This window comes from Dermacentor silvarum, chromosome 6 (assembly GCF_013339745.2).
Source record: "Dermacentor silvarum isolate Dsil-2018 chromosome 6, BIME_Dsil_1.4, whole genome shotgun sequence".
Lineage (NCBI taxonomy): Eukaryota > Metazoa > Arthropoda > Arachnida > Ixodida > Ixodidae > Dermacentor > Dermacentor silvarum.
The window spans coordinates 107,399,443-107,414,236 of record NC_051159.1 but is presented as its reverse complement, the minus strand read 5'-3'; the positions used below and the strand labels follow the sequence as shown (position 1 = coordinate 107,414,236).

General features: G+C 45.1%; 1 protein-coding gene across 1 annotated transcript in view; it reads right to left on the bottom strand.

Annotated features, from left to right (window-relative positions):
• Nucleotides 1–14,794, bottom strand: part of LOC119456813 (glutamate-gated chloride channel) — a 357,609-nt gene that overhangs the window by 98,923 nt on the left and 243,892 nt on the right. The window contains exon 6 of the mRNA XM_037718631.2: nucleotides 10,849–10,973. Within this exon, the coding sequence (XP_037574559.1) occupies nucleotides 10,849–10,934 (86 nt within the window). The 5' untranslated portion in view covers nucleotides 10,935–10,973. The remainder of the gene's footprint in view (nucleotides 1–10,848; nucleotides 10,974–14,794) is intronic.

Here is a 14,794-nt window from a genome sequence, read left to right as displayed (position 1 = left end):
GAGGACACGGTGTAAGATATATATACTCTTTAGGTGAGGACACTCGCCAGACTCGATCGAACAAATAAAGTAGCAAAGGCGCGCGCCGATCGGCCCGGTGACGGCAGCGGATACCTATCGGCAGTACGACGCAACTTCAACACAGAAAGCTTTTTATTGGTTTAATCTCCCGTTGTTATAGCAACCGGCGGTTAGCGGGAAATCCGAAATGATTGAGTGACGCACGAAAGTAGGACACCGGGGAGAGGGCATGCGCGCGTTCCTTGTCGGCGCACGCTCTCGCCTGCGTTCTAACTGAACTTGCGTCGTTCCGCCGATAGGAATCCGCTGCCGTCACCGCCCCGATAGACGCGCGCCCTTGCTACTTTATCTGGTCTATCGCGTCTAGCAAGCAAGCCGAGAAGTGTCCCCACCTAAAGAGTATATATCTTACACCGTGATGGAGGAACGTCCCGAGTCCGACGCCTGAACGGCGCTAAAGTAGCACCATGCGAGATGCCAGAGCAATTTGCAGGCTAGTTAATCACAAAACAAAGAAAAAAATTGGCAGTCTCGAGTGATTCCTTGGGCTCTGAACTTAATTACTACTGCGGCAGCGGGTTCTCTAAGCGGATACCATTATCTTGATGTTGATTCCTTCAAACATCTCTCAAAGACAACTTTCTTGCAATGCACACTAGGGGTAGAGAGCGTGCGCATCGGGTAGGCCTTCTATCGCAGCCAACGTCACCTCCGTCCGATACAGCTCTACCTGCTATAGAAAAGTACGTTGTGGCGTGCGTAAGCGTAAATAGAACGGGGCGGCCGAAAAGGCATGTGTGTGACCTTGTTTAAGAAAAAAAAAACAAGGAGGGGGTGTGGAGCAATTGAGGGGGGGGGGGGGGGGCTGGGGTTGAAAAAAAACAGATTGGGTTCTAATCCACGCTGTGAAGGTGGTTGGTCAGTGAAGCTGTGTGGTTATCACCTGATCCGAGAGACCAACGTGACGTAGCCGTGAACTGGCTCCTGCCGAGCCTTGACGTTGCTGTTCCTTTCGTCGCGAATCGTATTCGCGCTATTCTTCAGGCGTCCTAACTGTGTGTGGCCTTTCCATAGCGCTATGACAACACAAACGAAATCAGTTGCTAGGCGGGTTCTTATTTTGGATATAAGAGTGTAGTGACGTCACTTCCTGCTTCGTATGCTACAGTTGCCGCTTCCCGGCAACTGCAGCCTATGCATCCGTAACCTCTACCGAGAAACCTTCGCGGCGAACGCAATGTGCGAAGGCGAGCTTTCTAGTTCTTTTCTCTCTTTCCCCCACACTGCCGGCGCCACCGCTGGCCCGGATGAGCGGAGGCGAGCGCCATCTGGTAGCGCTGCAAGGAGCCCAGCAGCGCACGCGCGCGTGCCTTCCGCTGTGATTGGTTGAGCTTTCTGTCGACGGAAACGAAAAAAACATCGGGATCCTAGTCATCACAGCTTCTCTGTGAAAGGCACTGTATGTGTCGCTCTTCATCCACCGTGGTAGCTTAGTAGCAATAGCTCTGCGCTGCTAAGCTTGAGGTCGTGGATTCTATTCAGGCAACGGTGGCCGCAATGCAAAAAGCCGGCAGATCCCACGCCCTGTGGGAATCGATGCTATGCGAAGCAAAGTGCGGGGAGCCGACCAAGTTAACGAAAAGACCATGAGAGCACAAAGACGTAGGCGGTTGTTTCATGACCTTTATGACACGCATGTCAAGACATTCATGTAATGATCTATCATTTATGTCCGAACCCATTTCAGTGGCTTTTGAGTATTTATCTCTTTTCACTGCGTCATTGCCAATTTTGCTGAGTCATGCTCATGACTATGACTTCTACCATCATCCGTCAGTGTTTCCTTCACTTAATACCCATGTCCGAACCCATTTCATTGGTTTTCGAGTGTTAATCATTTTGAGCTGAGTCACGGTCAATTTTGATGAGTCATGCTCATGACTATGACTTCTACCAGCATCCTTTAGTGTTTCTTTCACTTAGTACCCACATCCGAACCCATCTCAGTGGTTTCTGAGTATTATACTTTTTTCGCTGTCTCATTGTCATTTTTGCTGAGTCATGCTCATGACTATGACTTCTACCACCACCCTTTAGTGTTTCCTTTTCTTAGTGCCCACCGTCCGAACCCATTCCAGTTACATACCAAGTTTACGAAACGACCATGAGAGCACCAAGACGAAGGTGGCCGTTTCATGACCTACATGACACACATATCATGATATTCATGTTATGACCTATCATTTATGTTCGTCATACACTCTTGTCATGCTATGCCAATTTTGGTACCTACCAAGTTAATGAAACAACCTACCGGCTGTGGTTGCTTAGTAGCTATGGTGTTGGACTGCTAAGCTCGAGGTCGCGGGATCGGATCCCGGCCACGGCGGCCGCATTTCGATGGGGGCGAAATGCGAAAACACTGGTGTACTTAGATTTAGGTGCACGTTAAAGAACCCCAGGTGGTCGAAATTTTCCGGAGTACCCCACTACGGCGTGCCTCATAATCAGATCGTAATTTTGGCACGTAAAACCCCAGAATTTATTTTTTAAATTATCGAAACGACCATGAGAGCACCAAGACGTAGGCGGCTAGATAGATAGATGCTGTCAAAGTGGCAAATGATCGCCAAAAAATGCTTCACATTTAAAAGTGTTAGTGTACTTAGATATGGGTACACGTTAAAGAACCTCAGGTGTTGGAATTAATCCGGAATCCCCCACTACGGTCTGCCTCATGATCAGTGGCCGAATATACATATATAGGACAAACAGGCAGGTGTGTTAATGACAGCACAAGAGAGAATGCAGCATCTTTAGAAGGAATCTTCGCTGGGCATCTCGCTTTTCATCATCGCCAGCACCATTACACCGTACAATTTTACGACGTCAAGGTTTTAGAAAAAAGTAAAGACAAGCTGACGCGCGAAATTTTAGAAGTCATAGCTATTGACAAAAGCGGGAAATCATGCATCAGTGCACCATCGATACTACTAACAGAAAAAGAAAAAAAAAACTACTTGGGCAAAGACGATATTTCGCTCTAAGAGAGGGATAACCAGCATGACAAAAGGAAGACGCATTGGCTGTCTTGTGCTATAAAAAGGGTGGGAAACCAATAATAAACATTCAGTTGCTAGTCCAGCGTGTGTCGTCGTCCCTTTCTGTTCATGTCGGTACATTTTGCTGGAAACCATTTGTGCTATGTTCAACCAACGAGCTCAGGCAAACACTATTCTCATAATCAGATCGGGGTTTTGGCACGTAACACCACATAATTTAATATTATTGATTCTGTCACCCTTCATTGTCTTGGTTTTGGTCGCTTCTTTCGTTATAATAAGTATGTAACACAAAATACCCCAGCAACTAACTCTCCTCAGGAGGTTTCGTAAACCAGAAAGAACGCAGAAAATATGACAGACGGGTGGCGCAGTCACGTTGAAAAACACGCACGATAATATCTCTATGATGTTAAAGTTTACAGCCGCATCGAGTAAGGCAAATCGCTGTTCAACAATGAAAAAAACTATATATAGCATTGCAATCAAGTGTAAACAAAAAGTAAAGATTGCAAGGTGGCGTACTTTGTAGAAAAATGAATCCAAAATTAGTGCCAGGGCAACAAAACATACACGACTTGACTATGACTCTGTGCCATAGAGGCCGGTGTTTGGTTGCGAAATTCAGAAATAATAACTTAGTCTTCATCTTCCTTTCCATTAAAAACAAAATGTAAACAGATTCTGATGAAACGGTCAGTGAGTCTAGATTGTTTTTATTCTTCTGTTCAGTGCTTCTTTAAAGAAATGCTTTAATCATTGCACTGATAACGAAGATAACGCCATCGTGTTATTCGATGCCACGAAGGCTTCATTATAAATTTTCAATGTCCAACCACTGTTTGATGTCACATTTATACAAATGAAGGAAACGAACAAGAATTACGCATTTTGCCAGTTTAAATGGGCTGAGAGGAGAACCGCGAGAAATGAGTTCGTTGCCGCGCTGAGTTAAATGAACCCGAAACTTGCTCAACTTGTTAAACGGGCGAGCATCGTTACAGCGGTTGCTAAGCATGGACCGACATCCTCCAATTTCTCGTTCGACCATTCTATATGTGTAAGCTTTGGTACGTGCGCACAAACGCGACTGTCGGGCAATAGGTTACGCTGAAGCTTCGCGTGCGCATGACAGGACGCACTACATGCCGCAACATTCGCAACGCATAGCTGGGAAGAAGTTAACTTAAGAGCGGAGCTTAATTGTCCCAGATTGGTCCACAGTTCGGTAGAACTGCACTGCGATGAACTTAAGGACACGTGCGTGCCAAAAAATTAAAATACTTATAAATAAAGCAACAGCCTCAGTGGAACGAGACCTGCTTTTCGGTTCCTCGTACTTCGCTTTGCGTCACGCTGTGGTCACGATGGATGGCTGCCCTCCAGGCGAAGCTTTAAGTTCGCGTTAACGCACGAAGTGACGTATACATACAAGCGCTCTCGAGAACGCCGACGCACTGTCCGGACGCGCCTACTTCGTCTTGTTAATTGGGTTACGAAAGAGACGCTCGTTATGTGCGCGATAGTTTGGCGAAAGGCGCTTAGCGATTCCTATGCGGGCCACGAAGGCGTGCAATCGGCGACGCGAGCCACTGGGAATTGTAGGATAAGCTGATACGAAGGGCAGGAAAGAGAGAACGATAGATAGATAGATAGATAGATAGATAGATAGATAGATAGATAGATAGATAGATAGATAGATAGATAGATAGATAGATAGATAGATAGATAGATAGATAGATAGATAGATAGATAGATAGATAGATAGATAGATAGATAGATAGATAGATAGATAGATAGATAGATAGATATGACTATGTAGCGATCATCGCCCGCACAGCATAGAATCCTTGTTCGCTTAGTGTAGGGAACCAAAGGGGAATAAGAACAGAGCGGCAGAACTAGGTATTTCGTCCTCGTCGACAGGCTGATTCATCGCAAAACACTTCCGGGCGGCGGTGTGGGAGCACGCCGCAGGTCACAAACGAGCAATCACGTTGACAAGCTCTGCCAAGAAGCTTACTCTGCGGGAGGTTGAGACAGAGCGACCTTAGCGAAAAGGTTCGTCCTTTCTATTCCGAGTCGAAACAAGCTCGATGCGCGTCCTCTTTCCGTCCGAGTGGTCGACGCCAGCAGAGCCGGACCACTGAGTGGCCGGCTAGGCCCCCAAGAAGAACACAATCGCTCCCAGTAGCCACTGCCAGCTCTGGCCGCTGGAGAGGGTTCCAATCCCAGCGTGCCGCTGTGCGCCCGGCGCAAGCTTCGAGTTTAGCTTTCGATGTAGAGGGTCGTAATCCTATTACGCGCCAGCTAATCCAGCGAAATGGGCTTGCCTCCAACCACGCGTCGGCAGCGTCTTCTGACGTCTTTATAAACGCCGTCGTGCTGACCGCCTCCTTCTCTACAGATTATTTGGTTCCTACGTCCTGGTCTTTGCTTTTGCCCTAGGTCGGCAGTGGCATTCCTTGGAAAAGCACAGAGATTTCGTACTGTGTGTGTGTGTTTTTTTTTTTGTGTGTAACGAAAAAGAGCGGGAAATGAAAATGCTAAGAAAAATAAAACTAGAAAAGTCAGCATGAATACTAAAAGACAAGTTAATCTCCGGCTTCTCTCTATTTTTTTTCTCATCAGATTTTCATGCTTTCTTCAGCGCGGTGCGGTTGAAATTCTGAAACGCATCCTTGGTTACACCTTGGCCCCCTTTTTCATCAAGAATTTCTGGTAACTCCAGAGCTTGAATGACGTTTAACTCAAACAATTTTAATGTACTTTTGTAGAAGTTCTGTCTAATAAAAATTTTATTGAATAAATATTGCTTATTGAGCCCTTAAAGAAAACTTGAGTGTCAAAACTCTTTGAATTATAAAAGCAAGAAAAGTGGCGTCGTTGCAGTTTCATAAAGCTATGATAAAAATCTACTTATGTTCACTTAATTCAATTTTTATGTACATACTTCATAAAAGAACAAGGTCACACTTATTATGATAAAATATTCTTCGTGCCCCCCTTCGATCTTCTAAAGAATAAACTCTGTAACGCATCTTGGAATTCATCCTCTCATCGATAACAAAGAAATACTATTTTATCATATTATGAAAGACGTAGTTCACTTGTAAAAATATTTGTCGACGTCTATGCCCTAGCTTTACTCAAGAAAAATTTAATCAAGACAGACGTTTCGTCAATTATGCCACTATTGTAAAAATTTACAAACATAAAAGTGAAATTAAATGAACACGGAAGAAGTTTAGTTGTAGCTTTACCAAACGGCACTTTTTTTTTCTTTTCTGATTCAAGAAGTGAAAAGCACTCTCTTTAAGACCCAACAAGAAAAATTTCTTGTATAACTTTTTTTAAAGTTTAAATCTACAAAAGGAAGTTTAAACTTTCTGAATTAAGCAAATGCTTTGTCATTCAAGCTCTATAGAAGTGCCCGCAGTTTCTTCACCGAAAAGTAGCCAAGGTGCCTAAAGATACGTTTCAGAATTTCAACAGTACATGCATCGCTGAAGAAAGAACCAAACTGCGCGTGGCAAGCGCTGGCTTCCCGCATAACCCTTCATTTCTGTGAGGTTGTCTCGGTGATTGCGTAACCGTGCATGGGAGCCTCAGTGACACACCTACAAGACGCAGAGCTACGACCCTGTTGGAGTGATTGGCCTACTCCTCCCAAGGCATCATGATTCGATTTCTAGGCCTGGCTGACGGCTACGTCTCGCTTTTCCCTCTACACCCGGACTGAAGTGTCACGTTAAATAATGTTGTTCTCCTTCTGGCTAAAGGATCTGACAAGGGCATCGTAGAAAAGCTTTGCCGTATCCAGCGCTGCCCTAAACTTTGAGCCAGACAGTCCACTGGCACCTGCTTTGGGCACAACGACACTAACGTTCTCCTTGTCGTCCGCTGCAAAGGCGGACATTTTGCATAAATAGCATGGTTGCAAGGGCATTTATAATTCGCGACCGTCCCCCAAATTAAGATAAGCGGCCAGTATCAAACGTGGTTTGAAAGTGTTTTAGAAATGGAGGCCATCATAGGCGTAACCATTCAAGTCGCAAAAACATGGCAATGGTGGAATGCGCCTTTAGCATCATTGGCTTTTTTTTTTTCTAATTCCATGGGTATGAGACATGAGAACGAGATTTCGAGGGGCAGCAAGAAATAAGGGCGTTATTCGATGCTGTACGCTTAAATACAGTGCGTCCTCAGTTATCTAAGCTAAAAGTAGAAATGTGCCGAGTTTGAAGTCATCATGATGAAGCTTACTGCCTAGCTGGTAAGAACCAGTGCGTTTCGTCTTAGTAGTTTGGAAGATTGATAGTAATAAACATTTGGTGCTGAATGATTGCTGACTGCTCTCTAATCATACTGCTTACGCCATTTGCTATTTCTTCCTCATCGATGAAGCCACCTTTGTTTCATTTACCCTAATGAGCCGTATTTTTGAAAAGCACCATGCTATATTAAAGCACGTACTCCGACCTGTCATTGTAAATAGTTTTTTTTGTAATAGCACAGCGCATTCGCCAACAATGAAATTTAAGTTAATATTAATACTGACGATCTGCCTCGTAAGAAATGTATATGACATCAGCCTAAAAACAGTCTTTTCTCACCCACAAACCAGACGCCAAGTGAAGTAGAATAAATTTGAAAAATAGAACAGCTGGGGTTCGAAAATGAACTTGGGGAAGGACGAGGTGAGCAGAGTTACCTGTGGGGAATGGTGCCTAAAGAAAGGACAATGAAGAGTGATGAGTCTCTTTTAAGCAGCCAAATTATGACATAGTTTCGTAAGTTTAAGCATGCTTTACGAGTGTCGGTAAGTCTGAGAAGAGAGCCCAGTCTGAAACCATGCGCTAATCCATTAAATTTAGGAACTTGGAGATCTTGATATTCTTGCGGAAGCATCATCAATAAAAAAAAAATGACAAGACAGCCTCTAACGTGTAGCATGACGCGAAAAGTTCGCGTGTGGCAAACGCTTTTTTTTTAATAAATGAGGGGGCATATGCTATCGTGGTCGAGTGCATTGACGAAGGTAGAGTGAAAAAAGCCTGTTGTAAATTGATTGATTCATGAAGTTTAACGTCTGAAAGGTACGCGCAGAAATGAGAGACGTTACAGTGAAGGTTTCCGGATTAATTTTGACCACCAGGTTTTCTTTGACGCGCACCTAAACCAATGTACATACGCGCAGAAATGAGAGACGTTACAGTGAAGGTTTCCGGATTAATTTTGACCACCAGGTTTTCTTTGACGCGCACCTAAACCAATGTACACGAGCGCAATCATATTTGTCATATTTCGCCTTTTTTTGCGTTTAGCGTTTTTGTCACGTTTCCGTCGCGTTAAAAAATAAAAAAAAGACATTATTCAATGGCAAGAACTCGGGTGATGCAAGTTGGTTCTACGCGGTTGTGTGGGGAAAATAGTGCGCTTGCCTCCAGTTTGCTGAAGCATAAGCGCAGAGATGCGAAGAGAAAGACAACATATCGATTGGTGCTCAGAAGATAGGACATCCGATAAGAGTTTTCTCGCATTCACTGGAATATCTAATCCGCCACCGGCGCACCTGGGCTTCCCAAGAGGTGAGAGACGATTCGGGCGACGGTGAAGTTCATTAGCGCCGGTACCTCGGCGCTAATGAACTCAATCGGGGCAGGATTAGCAACATTGTCTTCTTAATCCCACCCTGGTTGAAAGTCAGCTCTTGTGGCGTGTATTTTTTCGTTTGTCCCATGTACCAGGGTGTTCCGCTTCACTGTGGCATGTTTATAGTGACTCGGCTGATCTGCCGTCCTTCTATAGCTTATCGACCAGAGCATTTGGCTAGAGTGCCGCGACATCGCATTGCAAAGTGACGTCAAGGCGTAACTATACCGGGACATCACTACTGTGGATGGTGCTTCTGTCTGTGTGGCTTGCAGGTACACCGATCCGCATTTGCGCACGACCATTTCTGAAACCGAGCAGTTGTTGTAGGGGCACATAGAAGACTTCGCAATTATATTGTCACGCGTGGTTTTGTTTACTTTTCTACCGATGATCGCTTGGACCGAATTGTGGCTGTTATAATGTTATCGGACTCGCACAATACGCTCTCGGTGTACCGGAAACATTGTGAACGTTGTTGCCGACTTGCTAGCAAGACAAGGCTGGCTATTCAGATTGTAACTGTCCGTGATTCCATAGAGAACAGAGCCAGCAACAGGCTGCACGGGTAGTATAGATGGGGCTACATGTAATCCAATTTGTTATATGAGTGCGTTCCTGTGCGTGGACTATTCGGCAGGACGGCAGAGGCAGCCATGGTCAGCAAAGTATGGGAGGATTCGCCTATAAAGCTTCGCTTTAATAACTCCCGCGTATACTAACATGGAGGCCGGATATATCGAAATCGAGCGTCCGCTGCCAGCACCATAAAAATGCTGACATGCCGCGAACCCAGCTTACAGGGAGATAATTTTTTTTAATTGTTTTGATTAGGCTACCGCCTACTACGCGTAGTTTTGTTTTTATTTGTTATCTTCACTGGTGACAAAAAATACGTACACAACGAACGCATCATTAAATTTGTTTGTGTTCGTTATAGACGAGTAGAACATCTTGAGGTACTATTTATTTTAATGATTGTTTAGTCATTGCGCTAGCCGGGGGGTGGGGGGGGGGGGGGGACATAGAAGGAGGAACACGGATAAAGTACAAGTGCAGGCTAGCAACTGGTTTATTGAAACTTGGGCCGGTTACAGGATGTATCATGCTGTCAACTTCCACTGCGAAGGGAGGTAAAGGACAGCCAGCCGCTATATGCGTGGAAAAGGTGTAACGCCAAGTGGTACCGCACATACACTGAGTGTCGCACGACTTGAAGTTGCGAACCGATACAGCATTACCACGATGTTCTCTGCACCGTGAAAACTAGCAAGATCGTGTTCGCGTATTTCACACGATGATGATGATGATGAATAGACTAGGGGCTGCGGCAATAAGTATGCAATGCATAGGGTTACTCTGCGTTGCCATTGTGCGCGCATGCCAAGTGGTCTATGCCCAATGACCAAAGTTGTCTACTAGGCCGGACAGCAACTAGTGCGTACCTAGTGGCCCAAGCAAGCAGACAGCTTGGGTTACTGGGTACGCAAAATATATTATAGAGATACCGCAAACAGGTTGAATTTCCGCGCACTGGGTGAATAATGCTAATTGCATTTAAAATAATGCACAATTACGGTAGCGAATAAAGAAGAAAGATTTTAGCACCTGAATTTGTCATTAACACAAGTCACCTTGCCCTCTTACCCCTTTCTCCTTCATATCTAGTAAACAATACACATAAGCAAAATAAAAATAAAATAAAAAAGCCTCCGCAAGGCAGCGGTAGAATAGATTCAAGGATATTTATAGCAAATTAATCGTTTTAAAGCACAGATATACAATTCACACCTGACGTGCCCTGATTCTTTTCAAATAAAATTTCGCAACTTTTAGCCTAGAATCACGCCGTTCTGAATACACATGACTTCCGTTAGGTGACGGAAACGCGCCCTGGACTGCGTCGTTCGTGCGTCCTAGAGGTGGAGTGTGCTGCTAACTCACACTACCGACCCTTAGCGCGAGAAATTCACAAGTGGTTGTGCCGGAGCGTTTCAGCGCGAACGCCTTAATTCCTTGATCCATCGCAAAACACTTTGCCGGCCTCCTCATACGAGACCGGCTTCACTTAACATTACACTTAGAACAGAAGAAGCGAGGTACTACTCACCATGCCGATGGACACGACAGAAGAATCAACAAGAAAAACGCTAGAGCCACTAGTGGGACACAAAAGCGCCATGAATGTACGCTCATGGTGACGGGCGAGTCTCGGTCAGCGGTGTTCGCTCATTCCTGCGAGAGAGAGAACGGGATAGTAGGAAAGGAGAGAGAGAGAGAGAGAAAGACGTTAACAGGATTAGCCATTGCCTGCGAGAGGATCAATAGCGGCACATTCTACTTCGGAATGAACCCGCCGATGGCGCCAGGTTCGTGCGCCAAACACGTACAGAATGAGTTCTCTTATTCCACATACGAGTCGCGGCAAATCCCCCCCCCCCCAATAAAAAAAGCTGAGTAACCAAGCCCCCCTCTTGAAGAGGGAGGTGCAGCTTTTATTGATATATATTTATACAAAGAGTGCACGAATATCTGACACTTCGAATAAGAATAAAATAAAATAAGAAACCACGCCTTCGCATACCTCGTGCGATGCTCTTACCAATTTAGCTACCACGGCACCGTTTTCGCGTCCAATTTCATGGGTATTTGTGTGTGTAGTAGGTCTAGCCCTGGGAGCGCCACTACTGACGGCCGTGGTGGCGGATGCGGAAGGTCCTTTCTACCGCAGGCGTCAAGGGGTGTGTGAACTCGGAAGAAGGCTATAATAAAGTAAGTATTCATTTTCTTGTAAAGTCTCCGCCATCCTGTGAACCTTTTCTGTCTTTTTTTTCAGTGCTGTGTAAGAGTAATGGCGCGTATGAACAAACTAGCTGAAGGGTCTCTTTATATATATATATATATATATATATATATATATATATATATATATATCATCAGCCTATATTTTATGTCCACTGCAGGACGAAGGCCTCTCCCTGCGATCTGTCGGAGTCATGAGGGAGGTAGTGGCCGAATACTGCACCAGGGAGGCCAATTCCTGTTCTGGTGAGGGAGTGACTTTGATGAAGCTTAGTGGGCCTTCCTAGTTTGGTTGCACCTGAACTAGTATAGCCCCACTAGCTCTCGGCGATATATATTCTTTTCTTGCCGGTGTCAGGCACCACTCCATGCCTGAAAATGTGGTGGACTGGAGTAGGATTCGAACTTACGACCTTCAGATTTGAGACCGGGTATTCTACCTCTGCTCCACGCCACCACTATATATATATATATATATATATATATATATATATATATATATATAGTGCAGAATTATTTGTCTCTTGTATTCATAATGTCGAAGTATTGACTGGCATATGTAATGGTTCAAGAAATCCACTTGTTTCATAAAGTGAAATATGACCTTTGCAGTTTGCAGTGGTTCGAAAGAAAAAATAAAACAGTACAACTGTAACTGCCCGCAACATTATTTCAATGAAAACGAGAGTTACTTCGACCGCTCGTATTCGAACTATTCAAGACAACGGCTCCATCTACCGTGCTGCGCACATAATAAGAGACCAAGTATTGCGTAAAAAGAAATGCCGAAATAAATGTGGACTGAATCATATCTCAGCAGTGACATGTCAGCATGTCGGTCGACATGACACCAATGCACAGCAAAATTTCGAAACGTGAGTATCGACATTTTTCTATGAGTAACTTGTTTTGTAGTTGCTATATTATGGTTTCGCCTCTACGGAATGTGCCTCGTCACAACATTGATTACCGTATTTTTTTTTAAAACAAGATTCATTTCGAAATTGCGAAATGTGACTTCATACTTCCGGTATAGTGTTCTTTTCAATGAGTCAGCTTTTTCCGAATAAAAGGAAAGTAATCTGCCAACCTTGCCTAGATTGTTGTAAAACTACTGGCTTCCGACAACTTAAACGAATCCGTTAATCGAGGATTTCATCTAAGAAAAGAAAATATCTGATTGCGCACGCTGCAGAGGCATAAAAAAGTTGCCCCCCCCCCCCCCCCCCCCTCGACAGTTTCATTTTTCTGAAACGCGGCGCATAACATTATTAGGGCCTAAATGATAAAATGAGTAAGTAAGAAAGAAGGAAGCAGCCATGCTTTCGGAGGGGCGAAGCATCACATTACACGACCTGCTCTTCATCAACGCGCTTGGGAAGAGACGATATCGCGAGCTGGAAAGACTAAGGAGCCGCCCCGAAGTGTGTGTATATATATATATATATATATATATATATATATATAAAAGAAGTCATTTTCGCTGCGACCGCGTTACTATACGGCCACATTTCGTACGTCAAGCAGCAGCGAAGCATCGCTCCACGTGTTCGCGTCGTCTTCATAAACGCGGGCTCCTTCACACGCGTGCCAATGAGAGGCCCCCTGGTATACCGTATTTATTAGAATCTAGGCCACCCTCTATTCGTCACCAGACCCTGCTAAAGTCCCTATACCTTCGGAAAAGTACCGCCATCCTTTGACAACGCCGCTCCTCTTTCTCCTGTATCTTCGATTGGGCGATGATAGCGCGCGCTTTCACTTCTTTATATTTAGTTTTTTTCCCCGCTTCAGCGCCATGTCGAATGTCCCTCTGTGCAGCCGCCGTCGTCGGCGGCGGAGGCGGCGCGCGCCCAGCCTGAAAGCTTCAACCCCGCGTTGAAGCTTTCGAGGGGCGCCCCTGTCGACTTGCTTTCGCAAGCAAAAAGTGAAGAAAAAAAGAAGCGTTTTAGGAGAGGAGACGGTGGAGGAGAGAGTAGATGGCGGTATACTTTTCCTATATAGGGCCTTTAAAGGCTTTAAAGAGAAAAAAATAATAAAAACGAAAAAAAATACGGTATTCGGCCGTGAAAAGAACAGGCACTGCCGCCGAGATAGCGCAATATCGGAATGCTCGCATTATCAGACCGGGCGAAATTTCATCACACGACTCCGTGATTCAGTTCACTACCTCACTATAAGAAAAGCAAACATGTCGCAAAAATATCGAATTAGACAGGCAACTGAAATTGTTCCGAGTGATGCCTCGAACGTTTCCGATATTTGTTGCCTGTACAATCTTCGTCGTCACGGGCATTCCCGCTTCTCCCTGTGTCCTGATAAAATCAGCACGTCTTCTTCAGCAGCATCGACTTTTCTGCTGTCGGCAGTGACTGTTGGTTGCGGCCAAATCACAGTCATGAATCTACGCCGACCCCTAACTTTAGTACGTGATTTTTATTTTTGTTTACAGAAAAACATGCAAACCTAACGCAAGTATACGAATCTATGTGGAGCAAGGCTCTCGAAAACTGGTTGAATGAATGGTATCAAACTGTTCATGCTCCATAACGCATTTTGTAGCATGAAGATCACGTTCCGGCCCGGCAAGGCCACCAAAACGCAGAACCCCCTCCTACCCCCCCCCCCCCTCTCTCTCCTCCCTTTACCTCCGCCTTTCATGCGGCCCAAGCAATCCACCCAACCACGGAACCACGGATTACACTGTCTGCCGGAAGAGCCCACTTTTCATCACGCTATCTCCAAAATTGGTGCAGTTAATCTCCAGGACCGGCCCACCTAACTCGGCAACAAACCGCCCGATCAAGCGTGCCAAACCCCGGGCAAAAGCATAGAAAGCTTCCTTGATTAAAGAAATTATGCGCTTGAAGGCATATACTTGTTTGAGTGTAGATATTTAGCTAGTGTTTGTAATTTAGGTAACCTCTGCAGGAGTAGTACAGATGCTGCTATATATAAGCCGATTCGTTATATCAGTGCTGTCTCGTTTGCGAGCAATTCGGCAAGACATAAGCAGCAGCCACGGTCACCAAAATCCGAGAAGGGCTCACCTGAAAAAAGCCTTACATTATAAGCGTCGGCCTACGTTCGAGTAAATTCGGTAAAATGATAGAAGAAGGCGGAGGAGGCGAAAGAGAGCGAGAAGCAGAGAGTCGGGACAAGGCTCCCGCGATATGTCGGGCTTAGGTGCAAAACAAGGAACCACGAAAAGGGCGGCGCACGACAGCGTGTGAGGTGCAAGGGGTCGCTTATTA